At 46.8% G+C, this 14822-nt stretch overlaps 1 protein-coding gene across 16 annotated transcripts in view; it reads left to right on the top strand.

Annotated features, from left to right (window-relative positions):
• The window catches only part of Atxn7l1 (ataxin 7 like 1), a 220496-nt gene that overhangs the window by 160737 nt on the left and 44937 nt on the right, over positions 1 to 14822 (top strand). For all 16 annotated transcript variants that reach the window (XR_013113186.1, XM_034514148.2, XM_076941999.1 and 13 more), the window contains one exon: positions 5952 to 6174. Coding sequence is in view for 15 of the 16 variants with exons in the window: in XM_034514148.2 (XP_034370039.1) it covers positions 5952 to 6174 (223 nt within the window). In the remaining variant the exon portion in view is untranslated. The remainder of the gene's footprint in view (positions 1 to 5951; positions 6175 to 14822) is intronic.

Below are 14822 nucleotides of genomic sequence, written 5' to 3'. Positions count from 1 at the left end.
GGTGATGGTGGTGGTAGTGGTGATGGTGGTGGTGGTGGTGGAGATGGTAGTGATGGTGGTGGTAGTGATGGTGATGGTGGTGGTGGTGGTGGTGATGGTGGTGGTGGTGGTGGTGGTTGATGGTGGTGGTGGTGGTGGTGAGCTGGAAAAGAGCAGCTGCTGAGGGCATGACCTAGACTTCCTGGGGAATAAAATGGGAAAACGTAAAAGGGCTCATTTAGGCTTTCTTTTCTTTGGTCCTGGGACCTCCAGCTCTAGGATAAACATTTCAAGCTGATGTCCCACCCCTCCCCCGCAAGGAGATTTAGCTACCCTGCTAAAATGTCCAGAGTGAGAGAGAGGCATCCCTATTCTACAGTCACTTCTTCCGGGCTTCTTTGTCCACAGCATCTTCCAGGATCAAAGTTGAAGAGCTCCCAATAAAGACATGGGCTCAAAGGAACACTAAATGTAATGTTGTCATCAGAGAAAGGAAAAGGCGGCTTGGGAAAGGTGGCGTTCATTCCTGGGAGAACACAGAGAACTAGACTTGCAGATGAAATGGATTTAGAAAAGTAACGGAGAATTAAATGCTGGTGTGGGAAGGGGGCAGTAGGGTGAGGTACAAGTGTGGGGTTAGTAATTGGAATGGGGAAGACAGCAGAAGGCCCAGGTTCGGGTGCTTCTTACTCAGTGACACCTTCCAGGCCCCTTTCCTCCCACAGCCTGCTGAGCATGCACTGTCTCTGAGTTACATGTCTAGCACCCCTGGGGTTTTGTTGTTATTGTTTTGTTTTAAAATTGTCACATTTATTTATTTTTATTTTATGGGTTTTGCGTGCATGTATGTATATGCACCACATGCATGCTTGGTGCCTCCAGAGGCCAGAACAAGGGCATCAGATTCCCTGCAACTGAAGTTACAGATGGTTGTGAACCACTACGTGGGTGCTGAGACTTAACGTGGGTCATCTGTGAAAATAGTAAGTGGTCTTAACTGCCGAGTCATCTCTATACCCCCTGTCCCCTTTAAAGACTGGGGTCTCACTATGTAATCATGGTTGGCCTGGAATATGTAGATCAGGCTGACCTTCAGTTCACAGGTCTGCTACCACCTCTGCCTCTGTTGCACTAGAATTAACAGTTTGTAGCACCACAGGGACCTACCCATGTTTTTAAAAATACAAATTAATTCAATCCTTTTGAGAAAATAAAAGGCTCAGGTCCTAAAGACATCCCCAGATCCACATACATTGCCTGGCTTTGTGACTTCATGTCTAATTGCTTTTTCTTTTGTTGTGATAAGACCAAGGCAACTTAAAGAGGAAATGTTTAATTTGTGCCTACAGTTTCAATGTGTTAAGAGTCCATGATGACCGATTAAGAATAGCTGAGAGTTTCCATATTGATCTACAAGTAGAAGGGAGAGAGGGAGGGAGGGAGGGAGGGGATGGGATGGGATGGGATGGGATGGGATGGGATGGGATGGGATGGGATGGGTTGGGAATGGCTTGAGTTTTTTTTTACACCTTGAATCCCACCTGCAGTGACACACCTTCTCCAACAAGCATCTTTTTTAATCCTTCCCAAACAGTTCCACCAACTAGTATTCAAATATAGGAGTCAATGGGAGACATTCTTACTCAAACCACCACACCTTTCCACCATGTCTTTCCACCAAACCTCCATGTCTTTCTGAGCCTCAGATTTCTCTATAGAATGGAAATACTGATGGTTCACTTAAGGAGTTGTATATCTAAGTGCTATGTAAAATAAACTTATGTAGTAAAGTTCTGGGCCTGCAGATACTTTTTAATATACAGCTGATAATAAGCATAGGAAATAAAAGAAATTAATAAGTGACCAAAGGAGAGAAATGGTGGGACCAGTTCAAGATTCTCTGTTAAGGTCATTATTAATGTGTTGGCTATTTAAATCTGTGTGGGTGATGTCAGAGTGAAATTCTGATTTACCTTGAGCAGGTGAATACTAGGCACTTAGAGCGTTTTAGCTTATGGTCTGGAAATAAGTGTGTAGCAGGAGATGTAAACTGACACAGGCTTTCACATAGGGAATGTTGTATCACCTCAAGAAAAGGTCCTAAATCACTTTAAGTGCTAGTTTTTACAATGCCAGACAGGAAGAGAGTAGCTAAATATTCTGCAATATGTTAGTGACTGAGCATGGCAGCATGTGGGAATTAGATATGCATACGCACATAAAACAATGTTAGTTGAAGAATAGCCCAAAGTATCAGTTGATTTCAGTTTCATTAATACAGCTGTGTACATTCACAAAGCCTGAGAAATTTTGGGGGAAAAGGATCCTTCTCTCCAACATTGCTTAAGTCTGTAAAATATTTCCATAGTGAATGAGAAATAGAATGTCTTGCCATGTCTTTTTGAGCAGGGCAGGAGAGCTAGGATCTAGATAGGGGTCCACCTAAGGCAGGCACTTGACCAACACATGTCAGAAGCTTTGCCCACAGAAGGCTACCTGTATAACAGTGTCTTCTTGTAAGTAACAAAGACCCTGCTGTCTTTGATCAGCATCCCCACCCTTCATCCAAAGGCACAACTATGTCAGGCTTCTTCTCTAGGCCAGTCTTCACATGCTAGAGACTCACAGACTGATGCCAGTGAGGGTTTTTCTATTAGGTTTGCTCATTCTGCCCTGTCTGGGACAGCATTCCACACAGTTTCAAAAGTGTATGCAGATCTCCCATGCAGTGAAGCCCTGATGTTGAACTCCAGTCCTGCCATCTTAAATGCTTATGTAGCTTTTCTTACCTGCCCCAGTAGGGGTTGCACTTGCTCCTACAGCTCAGGAGACTGAGATGCTGACCCCTCCAAGGGCTACTGTGTGAATGATCCCCCCTCCCCCCCTTTGGCCAACTTGATTCAGTATAAAATTATGTATTTAACAAATCACAGAACTTGATTTTCAGATCTCTTCTATACAACTTGTTCTCACAATTGGATGTTTAAGAAGGACTTATGGGGGCTGGAGATGCAACTTAGTAAGTAGAATGCTTGCCCGGCAGATACAAAGCCCTGGGTTTAATTCTCGGGACCATGGAAATTAGGTGTTGTGGCTTATAATTTCAGCATTTGGGAGGTTGAGGTTGGAAGATCAGAAGTTCAAGGTTACCACAGCTACTTAGTAAACTTATGGCCAACTTGAGACCCAAGAGACTCTACCTCAATAGGCCGGGAAGGGAGATGGGAGGGTTGCTTATGAAAAAAAAAAAAAAAAAGCAAAGAAAAGCATAAAACCAAGAAAAATCGTTGACTTGATGTTTATACCACTTTAATAGTATATGTGGGCCAAGACCATGACCACAACTTCCCTATGAAGGTAATTTCAGAATTACCAGTCTCTCCAACCCTTGATTCTTGTATTTTAATGACAATTTCTTGTCTTTACTTCATTTTTCAGTAATTTTTTTTTTAGGTTATACAAAGTACACAGACAGCATTCAGCATTTTCATGTATGTGTGTCTTTATGTGTCATTCCCATTCATTCCCTCCCCACTACTTCTACAGTTTTTAACCACGACTTTAGAAAAATAAGGATTTTGTTACTCTGTAATCAAAGGCGAAGGAGTGGTGTTTCTGGATCTCCCACTCCTCGAGAGCTTTGATCAAGTCAGAGAATGAAGGCCCAAGAAAATCGTGGAAGAGCTGTGGCAGAAATAAAAATCTTATTTTAGAGTCAAAACCCTGTGTCAAACAGCAAAAAAGAAAGAAAGACAGACAGACAGAAAGAGAAAGGAAGGAAGGAAGGAAGGAAGGAAGGAAGGAAGGAAGGAAGGAAGGTAGGTTACTCAAAAAGGTATTTCTGAAGGGCACAAGTTCTAAGGAAAAGGGCTTAAAGGAAGAGGTTCTGGTTCCATCATGGCCACAAACCAGGTCCTCCCTGTGGGCCTTGCAAAGATGAGACTAGATCTCTTGTATTACCCACTCCTAACCTTTAGTGATTTTATGTTCTCCAGTCTTGCTCACAGTACACCCCATTTCCTTCCTGAGAGGCAGTTAGGCCCATGGCCAAGGCCCTATTCCTCAAGTGGTTATTAGTCCTGACCCTGGCAATCACCTGGTCTCTCTGAGTTTCCAATAGCCAGTCATCTGTGGGGAGGTTAGATATGCCTGGCCACCCTCAGAAAGGACTTTTTTTTTTTTTTTTTTTTTTTTTTTAAGGCCATACAATTTTATAAAAAGTGAGTCCTTCCAAGGAAGATTCACATGAGGTATTTCAATACTCTGTCTGTAATTATTCCTGTAACTACTAGGAACTGTGAGTCATGAGGAGGAGATAATAGATGCATCGTGTTCATAGTCAAGGTGGAAGGTGGCCTGAGAATCCATCTAGGTACCCACTTCATTTATAAATGAAGACGTGGAAGCCAAGAGTGAGCTCAGCAACTGAGAAAACCCATGTAAACCTACCATAAGGGTGTTAGGACCCGGGGCGTGCTTCCTCCAGCACTGTGTTCTCTCTACAGCATCAGAACAGATCTTGGTTTTCAAAACCTTCAGTGATAGCTTCTGGGAATAAGGCATGTGTGTAGGGTTCACTCTGAGCCAGCAGAGAACAATTGCCCCACAGAATCATTCTGTAGAGACAGAATGCAAACGCTGGTCAGGTAAAACTCCTGGCAATCAGATGATCCTCAAATACTGTAGCACCCAATTCCACACGGTCAACTTTGAGACACCCTGATGGCCCATTGGGATGGGGGGGGGGGGGAGAGTAGAGAAACCCCAACCTGCCTTCAAAGGACACTCTGGCTATTTTTTCTGTACAGTCAGCTTCCTCATTACAGCAGCTGGAAGTATTCCACCCAAAAGAAAACCTGGGACAGCTCTCAGATGTGATTCGCCATCTTTCCATCGTTTCTTCACCTTTATTGTCACTGTCACTGCTGACTAATAAAGTGACTGATTTGTGATCTCTCATTCTTACCATCAGGACTTTTACCACCATTTCACTCATTTCTCCAGCAGATAGTAATCAGCTGATTATTTGTAGTCACTGAGAGCCAGAGGGGACTTAGGATTTCAGGAGAAACCTGTAAGAGTTTGATATTTCTTTCCTGGAAGTGTGTACAAAGTTTTCAGGCACATGGAAGTGCACTCTCCTAGAGTCCTTAACTTTTATCACACCTGTTACTCTCAAACTGTTAATAACCACTATTAGGGTGTGTATCAGGACCTAGCTTCCTGACTTTACAGCCTTGGTCTCATCTGCTCTCTTCCTGTTGGTCTAAGAAGATGGTAGCTGGCCGCGTGTGAACGAATGATATGTCTAAGCTCAGACCTCTAGTATTTCCTATAGAAGCACAGGAAGCTGTGCCTGCCACCCTACCTTCCCCCCACCCCCACCCCAAATCCATGCACCACTTCTGTGGTTCTGCTTCAGGCATTTGCATCCTGGGATACATTATGGTTTTGGACTTCTGTGAGCTTAAAGAGACTACAGCTGTGATACATCAGCAGACTGTTCCATGCTGAGCCACTCATGACCTTTAAAGATTCTAAGAGATCCTCCCACCATGTTCACCACCGACCTCCAAGCTGTTCCTATGCTGGAGAAGTCATTCTAAGAGTTCTGCCCTGCCCACTGCCCCAGAAGACCTGAGTTGCTGTCTGGGGATCATGTTGGTTTTGTGGTTGATCCACTGTGTCAGGTGACACCTGCTACTCCCGTGGAAGTGGTTTTGCAGAAGGATAGAAATACCTCCCCCGAGAATCCCGGCGTTAGCTTAGCAGGCCATTCGATACAGAAGTCCCGACTGCAGTCATTGTAAGTTGGCACTGAAGCCAACATCAGAGCAAGCGTCAGAAGCTGTGGAGGTGCTGACCCTGCCAGCAGAGGCCTGCTTTGTGCCTGTGGTATTCACGAGTGTGTGTGAACATGGGACACACTGGCCATGGATGCTGTGCTGAATTCTGTTCTTTCTCCCCTGTAGAGAGAAGACACAGTTCAATGTGCAGGCCTTCTCCCTCTCCAGCGTCTCCAGCCTCCAATTCCCGGACAACACTAGCACAGGCAAAGACAAAAGCCTGTCTCAGCGGCCATAACGCTGTCAGCAGCACCTCAAAGCCATTTAAAACGCCCAAAGACAATCTACTTACCTCCAGCAGCGCACAGCACACAGTCTTCTCTGCAAAGGGACCAAGGGATAAACCATGGTGAGTCCAGGTGCTGGGCAGCTGAGACTCTCTCTGCCCTCTCCACTCCGGCATTGACTCTGGGTGCCATGTTCAGAAATCTGGGGGTACAGAGGCAGGAACCCAAAATGATACCATGAGGAGGCCAGCTACTAGTCCCTAGTAACTAAGGGAGCACAGGACCTTAAAAGTTCTGTATGTCTCGACAAAGAATGGGTGTACATTTGAGAACTGAGCTGTATGTGTCTAAAGAAAACAGGGAAAGACTCATCAGTAATGTGTTTGCTTCTCAATCTTCTGCCCCGATGAAGAGAAATGCAGGTATAAGCAATCAAGGCACAGACTGTCAGTCCACAGAGGGAGAAGAGATGGGAGGAAGCCATGATGGTGTCCCAGCCCTGGAATCAGTCTCCCTCCCCCACAGGGCCTCTGCTCTCCATCCCCCCCAAGGACACTGGGCACTGGGTATCTTATAACTAACTATAGAGCAGAAAGAAAGGGAAAGTCACCCCTTTGATGGGGAGTCTTTACCAAAAAGACACAAAAGATTCCCTGTGGGCCAGACAAATAGGAAGCCATACTGAGAATAGGAAGGACTTGGAACTAGCATGTCACAGCTTCATCTTCCCAGCCTCCTGAAGACAGAGAAGGGACAAGTGCAGAGTGTGTCTAATTTATATGTTTAAAGAGAAATGGTGTTCATTAATTAATGGTAGTTAATTGCACTTAACGTCCTACCCGGGAAGGATGTGGAATAATACAATCACCCATCAATGGGGCAGGCACTGTGCGCTGGAAATTATGACTTGTAGAGAGCTAATTATGCCAGATCAATGAAAGAGCCTCAGGTGACAGTGGGAGAGGTCGGAACAGAGACTTGGCTGCAAGCAGCTCTGCTTCGAACACTAGCTGCGTTCTCTGTGGGCCGCTGGAGCATAGATCTATCTTGTGTGACGGTACAGTTTTGCTTTAGGAGAGCCCGGTCTCCTAGGAGAGAGTGACAGTTGGTGACCTCTGATCAGCTTGTAGCAGTAAAGACCCCCCAGGCTCTCCTCTTAATGTCCCCCAGAGAGCCAAGGGCTTGACTGCTGAGGAATTATTCCCCCGTGGACAAGTCTCTTTCTGGGTGACCTTGGGCAAGTCTTTTGACCTTGCTGTGCCTTGGTTTGCTGTACTGTAAAATGGATCTAGTCATAGACTAGCTCTTTCCCATGGGACACTGTGAGGATCCAGTAGCTCCTTTGTATGGCAGCAAGTACAATACACGGGTCAGAGTACATGCACAACACACGTTTAAGCATAATTACCATTATCATTGCACTTCCATCTCTGCCGAAACCTCATAGCCTGGGACTAAGAGTGAGAGAAGTGGCTCTTCAGAGATAGGCATGGTGGCGTAGATGTACAGTCCCAGCATTTTGGAGGCTGAGGCTAGAGGAATAATTGGGGTCTAAGGGCTAGACTGTGTAGTGAGACCCCGTGTGAAAAATAAAAAGCCACAGATTCAGGGGAAACCATGGAAATGGAAAATGGTGAAATAGTTTATTCAGACCGAGAGGTGTTGCTTGCCTGTAAAGTGTTTACCTAGCATGAGTGAGGTCTCCAGCTCTAGAGAAGCAAATAAAGAAGAGTCTGGGAACGACCTACAGACAAATGTAAGGAAGGCGAAGACGCCCCAGAGTGAGGATATTATAAAGTGAGCTCACCTTATGAAAGGGCAGCTGAGGGGTCCCGTGCTCTCCTAGCACTCCGTTCTCCCAAGAGGCCACTGTTAAGGGAAACTGCTGAGTTGGATCAGTTTCCACACTCAGCAGAGTCAACCCTCTCCTCACACTAAGACTCGCAGTGGGCAAGGCGCCTTCAGAGAGGAGCATGAAGTGCTATTTGAAACAACTGGCCAGATGTGTTACTGGGAGGAGCAGAACCGACAGTGTCAGTGCACCACAGTTGTTAGACTAGCTCACGTGGCTCCAGCTGTGCAGTTCGCGAACTGCACGTGGCCATCCTGTACGCGGGACAGGCTGCAAACCCAGCAGCTTCTTAGTCCGCGCGGAGGGATTCCACAGCAGCGCTGGTCTAGCACCCACCGAAGACCTGAAGAGTTCACTGACAGCCGCTGGTCTTTAGTTCTCACTGGAAAGCAGAAGAAACTGGTTCCTGTGTCCATGGAAGATGACAACCACAGTGGTGGCAATAAAGTAGATGCACTCACCAGCAAGGGGCGATGGTGGGCACGTGGACCAAGGGTTATGAGCCCTCTATCTGGGGAACATCTTGAGGCAAGAAAATTGAATCAAAGCCAGGCTCTGCCATGGACTTTCTGTGTGTCCTTGAGGCAGTCACCTTTTGTCCCATTTTAAGCCTGAATTCTAAATCACAATTGCTTCAAGTGTCTCATTACCTATTAAATAAGAGTGAGCAGTTTACTCAGTGGGCCACCTTCCAACCCCCTAAGTAGGTATATTAAATGTGTGTTGGGAACTAGAGAGATTTAGCTCATCAGTTAAAAACACTGGCTTCTTTCCCAGAGGACCCAGGTTCAATTCCCAGCACCCACATAATAGCTAACAATTATCTGTAATTCCAGGACTTTGAATTCCAGCCTCTTCTGGCTTCTGAGGGTGCCAGGCACACACATGGTACACAAACATACATGCAGGCAAAACACCCACCCACATGAAATAAAATTGACAAGCAAATTTTAAAAATGCACGTTGGCTTTCTGAACTTTCTACATACGTACGTAGCCAACTGAAAATTGCATTACCCCATGATAAACCGAGGAGCAGCTGAAGTATGACCTCACCTGGTAGGGCTTTTTGCCTTGGTTGGATGCCCTTCTCCTGTGCCTTCTCCTGTCCTATCACATTTAACTTTGGATTCCCAAGGCTATACCTTAGAGTTGCACAGGTTGTGCACCAGGGGATGAAGACTGTCAGTCCATTGTGTGGACTGCAGGCATTTTTTTTTTTTTAAACTTGCACAAAGCTCTCTGTATAGCATTAGTGGGCCCTGTGCATCCTTGGTGATTATTACAGTGAGCACATAATTATCAGTGTAGGTGTCCATTAAATACTAAGTGAAGATAGCGGCGTGCTCAATCCCAGGGAAGAAAGCACGGAAAGCAAGCATAATAGGTATCAATGGGTCACCAGGATTGGCAGAGGGACTTTGGGGCCACCTTACAGAGGATCTTCATGTTGGTGGCAGGACTCACTCTTTATTTAGTAGGCAGTAAGGAAGTTGGAATCTTGAGAGGCCTGTGACTTCGAATCACAAGCTATTCAGGCTTAACAATGAGACCCACCATGCTAAGTGGCTGGCTCAGAGCCAAGCAGCAAATCCACACAGTGCTTTGAGCTTGCCTTTCTTGCCTCTAATTCAATAAACTCTCATGGAGACCTGAGTTCAGATCCCCATCATCCACATCAAAACAAAAAAAGAAAATTAAAAAAAAAAAAAAAAAAAAAAGAGGGGCCAGGCCAGGGAGATGGCTATTGGTGAAAGGCCTGTCATGAGGACATGAGTTCCCATTCCAATAACTCACATAATACAGCAGTGTGTGTCCAGTGACAGGGGAAGGGTATAGACAGATCCCTAAAACTCATGGCCAACCAGTGTAGCCAAATCAATGAGCCCCTGATTTGCCAAGAGGTCCATCTCAAAGGCTAAGGTGAAGGCAATCAAAGAAGACACTCAACATGAACCTTGAGCCCCTAAATGTACCCACAAACATGTGCACACTCACACAAACACATACGTATATCATGCACACATGCATGCATACACATGCAAAGAAAAAAAAATGCAACCACCTCAGACCCTGTAGATCAGTTTTCATTGGGAGAGAGAGAGAGAGAGAGAGAGAGAGAGAGAGAGAGAGAGAGAGACTGACTAATTTATATGTGGTCAGCTGTGGGTCTGAACACTTGCTACAGCCCAAGCTATGGCCCATGACTGTAAAAGAATACTGTACACAGATGGCTAGCTTAGGGAAAGGTCAAAATTTAAAGTTGAGTTTCTGGGCTGGTGGTCCAGCTTGATGGGAGAGTGTGAGCACTCCGTGCATGAGGGCCTGGGTTCAGCCCCCAGCACCCCCAAGCCAAAAAATATATAGTTGCCAGTGAGTACATATCATAAAATCCAAGTCCTAAGTTAAGCCCCTAAGCCAGAGATGTCTGTAGTAAGGAGCTGGACACAGAAAACAGAGCTCAGGACATGATTTTATGCTGTGTCTGGTTTGCCACAATTAAAAAATATATTTCTTAAGCAGCTGGGAATGATGTCGTTAGGGAATGGGCTCAGATCAGGCAGAAGCATTTGCCCATGAGGAGAATGGGCAGAAGCATCTGCACAGGAGGAGAGGTAGGCTCTGAATCCAAGGAGGCATGAAGTCCTGCTGAATGCAGCAAACTCAGGACCACAGAAAAATGACCTAGAGGATTAAAAGAAGCCTCCCCTGCCGGCAGCAGTATCAAGGAAGGCTGGGAGAACATCCTGGGAGCATTGAGAAGAGCGAGGCTATTTCCACAAAGTCCAAGTGAGGTGCAGTAAGAGCCTGTGCTCAAGGTGGTGGCACGTTGAGGAGGTGGCACATTAAGGAGGTGGCACGTTAAGGAGGTGGCACGTCCATGAGAGAGGACTCACACGGGTGAGGGCTGGTGTACACGCACTGGACCACCGGGGAGGAGTTAGGATGATGGTGGTATTTCAGACTCGGATGGCTGGCTCACTGTTTCTGCTACTTCCTCAAGCGGAAGAGGGTCAGTCCCATCAGAATCTGTGTGTTCTGTCTGAGACCGCAAAGAAGTAGGTGGCGGGCACTGAATGTTTAGACCCTGAGGTTAACAGAGAGGTAGGGCTGGAACAGAGTTATGAGAGTCGTCCACATAGATGGGACATTGACACCGTGGGTCCAGGCAGGACCTCCCCAAAAGGTATGTGTTGAGAAAAGAATGAAGGGCAAAGATAGGGCCCTTGGAAATGGGACAGGAAGAGGAGCCTGCAAAGCAGGGCCTGCTCAGCCTACTGTTCTTCCTGCTGCATCTTGTCCCCCTCTTCCTGGTCCAAGTCATAGTCATTCTTATCACCTATTCACTGATCACTTTGTCCTTAGTCCTTTCTCATCTACTTCCCCCTGGCCAGCCACCCGATACACTGCCATCTGCTCTCAGCCTGTGGCTTATCGTCTTTGCCTGTGATGCCCTCTCCCATGATGCTCTCTGTTTATGTTCCACCATACATTCTGCTTCCCTCATTCCTCCTGCTCAGGGGTTACAATGGTGCCCCCAACATGGTGGCCTGTTGGCAGTTGTGCAAACAAGGGGCCACTGTGACTAACACTTCTTGAACTGAATGTCACACAGAACCAGATGGGTCCATTGAAGGGGACCATGTGATTTCTCGAAGACAGCGACCTTCTGTCAAGAAGTGTTTGGACTAGCAGTATCCAATGGAAATGCAGTGTGTGCCCTGTGTCTCATTCTAAAGTGTCAGCCACCTTCAAAAAAACCTGTGAAATTAATTTTCTACTATATAATTTTTTAACCTGATACAGCCACAATATTGTCATTTCAACATACAATTAGTAAGCTAGTTCACGTTCCTGTACTCAGAGTCACCTCATTCCACCCCCAGTCGTTGAAGTCCTGTGTATCTTTTACCTTTGTGGTACATCTAAGTTTACAGGAATATTTATCCCACTGCCAGATGCCATTAAGAACTAGAAACTGTCAGGCGGAGTTGCAAACTCAAGTGGTTCCAAACACACTTAAACTCTATCATAACTGAATCCAGTTTCTTATTTTAAGATTGTTGTGAATTTAAATGTTTAGAATTCCATTCTCAGCTCAAGAGCGCAGCCGTCACACTTCATGAGCTAAGCAGTCACCAGTGGCTGCTACCAGAGAGCCCAGACCTTGTTGTGTTTCTGAGTGTGACCCAGAGTAGGGTGTTGGATTTGCAAGTGCTTTGGCTGGTCTCTTGTGAAGTGGAGGGAACACTGGGTTCTTAATTGTGTTAGTCTGGTGTTCTGGACCTGTAGTGGAACCAGCAGGGAGACCCATAGCGAAAGTCCAGCCAAAGGCCCTTTCCAAATGAGTTCTCAATTGACCCTTAAGGCCACAGAAGCACACAAGATTGCCTGCCTATAGGGCTGGCAGACGTGACAAGGAATTTGACAGCAGGTGTCAGGATATCCTTTCGCGATTAGTTCAGGTTTGAATGCGTGGCTATAAACAGCACCTTCGAGTCAGGCTGATCTCTGGGTATTTTCACACTAACTTGAACAGTCTGCACATGTATGATTTTGCCCTTTCTATAACTTAGTAGGGAGGGGAAAACACTTTTAAAAAAAAAGCAGAAGCTGGACTTGATAGCCCATGTGTTTTGACCCAGTGCTTCAGAAGCACAGGCTATCTGTGTCTGTAGAGTGAGTTTCAGGCCAGCCAGGGCTGCATATTGAGACCCTGCTTCAAAAAATAAATAGTCAAATGAACATAGAAAAATTTAAAAGAAGAAAGGGGGAAGGCTCGTGAGATGGCCTAGCAGGTGAAATGCTTGCCACAAGCTTGATGACCTGAGTTCTATCTTCAGAACTAGCTCCACCAAGTTGTGGACCTCCAAACTGACCTTGTACCATGCTTGTGCGCGCACACACAGTGAGGAGAAGGTGAGCCATGGCGAGGAGGAGCCAGGTCTGGTAGTACAGGCCTGTAAGCTCAGCTACTTGTAAGTCCGGGGCAGGAGGATTCAAAGATCAAGGTCTGCCAGGGCTCCAGAGTGAGTTCAAAGCCAGACTGGACAACTTAGCAAGAATCTGTCCCTGAAATATAGGTTGGGAGGGCAGAGCTCAGCAATAAAGTGTTTGTCCAACATGCGGGAGGCTTTGGTCACCAGCATTACAAGAAAGAAAGAGGAAGAGAAAAAGGGGGAGAAGGAGGAAGATAGCATCCCCACGCCATTAAATCTGTCTCCTCCGAACCGCCTGAGAATTTACATAGCAGTCTGTTAGTCCTGCACCTGAAGCTCGCTGAGCCCTTTTTCTCTAGTTTACCTGCCCATTAGAGATCACTCCTGAGGAAGTCGGAATCCACAGAGTCCCTGGCTAATGTCCCTGTAGTCCACAGTGACACGGGAAGATGGACAAATGATTTTGTTCCTGGGCAAAAGACAACTGAGAATATATCCATAGTCCCAGCACATGAAGCCATAATCCCAGCATTCAGGACTCTGAGGAGGGAAGATGACTTGAGCCCGAGCAAGACCCCATCTCAAGAAAGAAAGAGGAGACTATGATTGTTTGATCTTTTGCGCCACACTGACCATTTCATCCTTCTTTATGAGTCTCTGTTCTTCCGGGGACCAGGCTCTGGCAGAGTGACTGCCAGCCAGGATGCCTTTCTCAGCCGTCATCCCTTCTCACCACAGCCAGGCCTGGCGAGCAGATAGAAAGCTGGATTCCACTGATGTTGGCTGATGTGGGCAGGAGGCAGGGAAGAGCTGGGAAAAGGTTTTCCTCCCATGGATGGCTTGTTGCCTTCTCCTTGGGCCTTATCAACCTGCAAGTGTGTGTTGAATGCTAAATGTGCCCCACTATTAAAAATGCAGGAGATGAGCCTGCTGTTCCAGAAGCAAAGTGAGCCAAAGCAGAAGAAAAATCAGCAGGCTCCTGGCCTCCCTGTGCGCACCCTACAGCACGGTGGGGGAGGGGCTCCCTCATCTCAGACGGCCCCTCCCAAAATGCTTGGAAATGGGAGGTGAGTCTTCTGGGAGAGAGGGGACATGTGGGAGTTCATGTGTCCTGGATGTCTTCCTGGTGCTTCACGGAGAGGACCCAGCCAGATGCCTGTGGGGTTTAACTCTTCTAGCCTGATGCTGGCATGAATCAGGGGTTGATTCCCGGAAGCCACAGGGAGTCATACAGGGTGTCCATGCAGGCTGTGAAATCTTTGCCTTTCCAGTACATACCCTCCCTACAGACACGCAGACAACGCAGACACGCAGACACACACACACACACACACTCATATACACTCGCATACACATTCAAACATACACACACACACACACACACAGACATCCCACACACACATGCATACATGCACGCGCGCGCGCACACACACACACTGTGCTGCTCAGAACTCAACAGTGGCTTTCGGTTGTTTGCCTACAGAGACAGAGAGAATATGAATGAAAAGGAATGAATGGAAGTGTTTGTTCTGAATGTGTTTGTTCTTCCCTGAAGTAAGTGGGAGCAGCTGGTCACAGAGTCCCCGGTCATTTCCTTACTGTGATTAGACTGACTCCTTAAAGGGAGAGCCTGGACATGGAATCCCAGGGTCATTTCAGGTGTCTGCTCTCATCCCTCCCTGACAGGGACATGGAAGATGTTCTTTAGGGGATCCCCATCCCTCTCCTGGGGCTGAATTGGCACTAGGGCTGGAGGAGACTTTAATGCTCTGGCACACAGGTGACAGGCTCTCTGAAAGGACATTTTACAACTCCAATCCTGGGAGCCAGTGACCTCTGGTGGCCACAAAAGGAAGTGTTCCCACTGGCTGCTCCTGAGTCTAGCCACCTCTAAGCCATTGCCAGGGACTCACTCTTCCAGAATCCACCTAACCCCCAGTCCCTAGCCCACCCTCAGTGGTCTTCATGCTGTTGCTGCA

The sequence above is a fragment of the Arvicanthis niloticus genome, chromosome 11 (genome assembly GCF_011762505.2).
Source record: "Arvicanthis niloticus isolate mArvNil1 chromosome 11, mArvNil1.pat.X, whole genome shotgun sequence".
NCBI classification, from domain to species: domain Eukaryota; kingdom Metazoa; phylum Chordata; class Mammalia; order Rodentia; family Muridae; genus Arvicanthis; species Arvicanthis niloticus.
The sequence above is the reverse complement of the archived record's forward strand: the minus strand, read 5'-3'. Positions and strand labels throughout refer to the sequence as shown.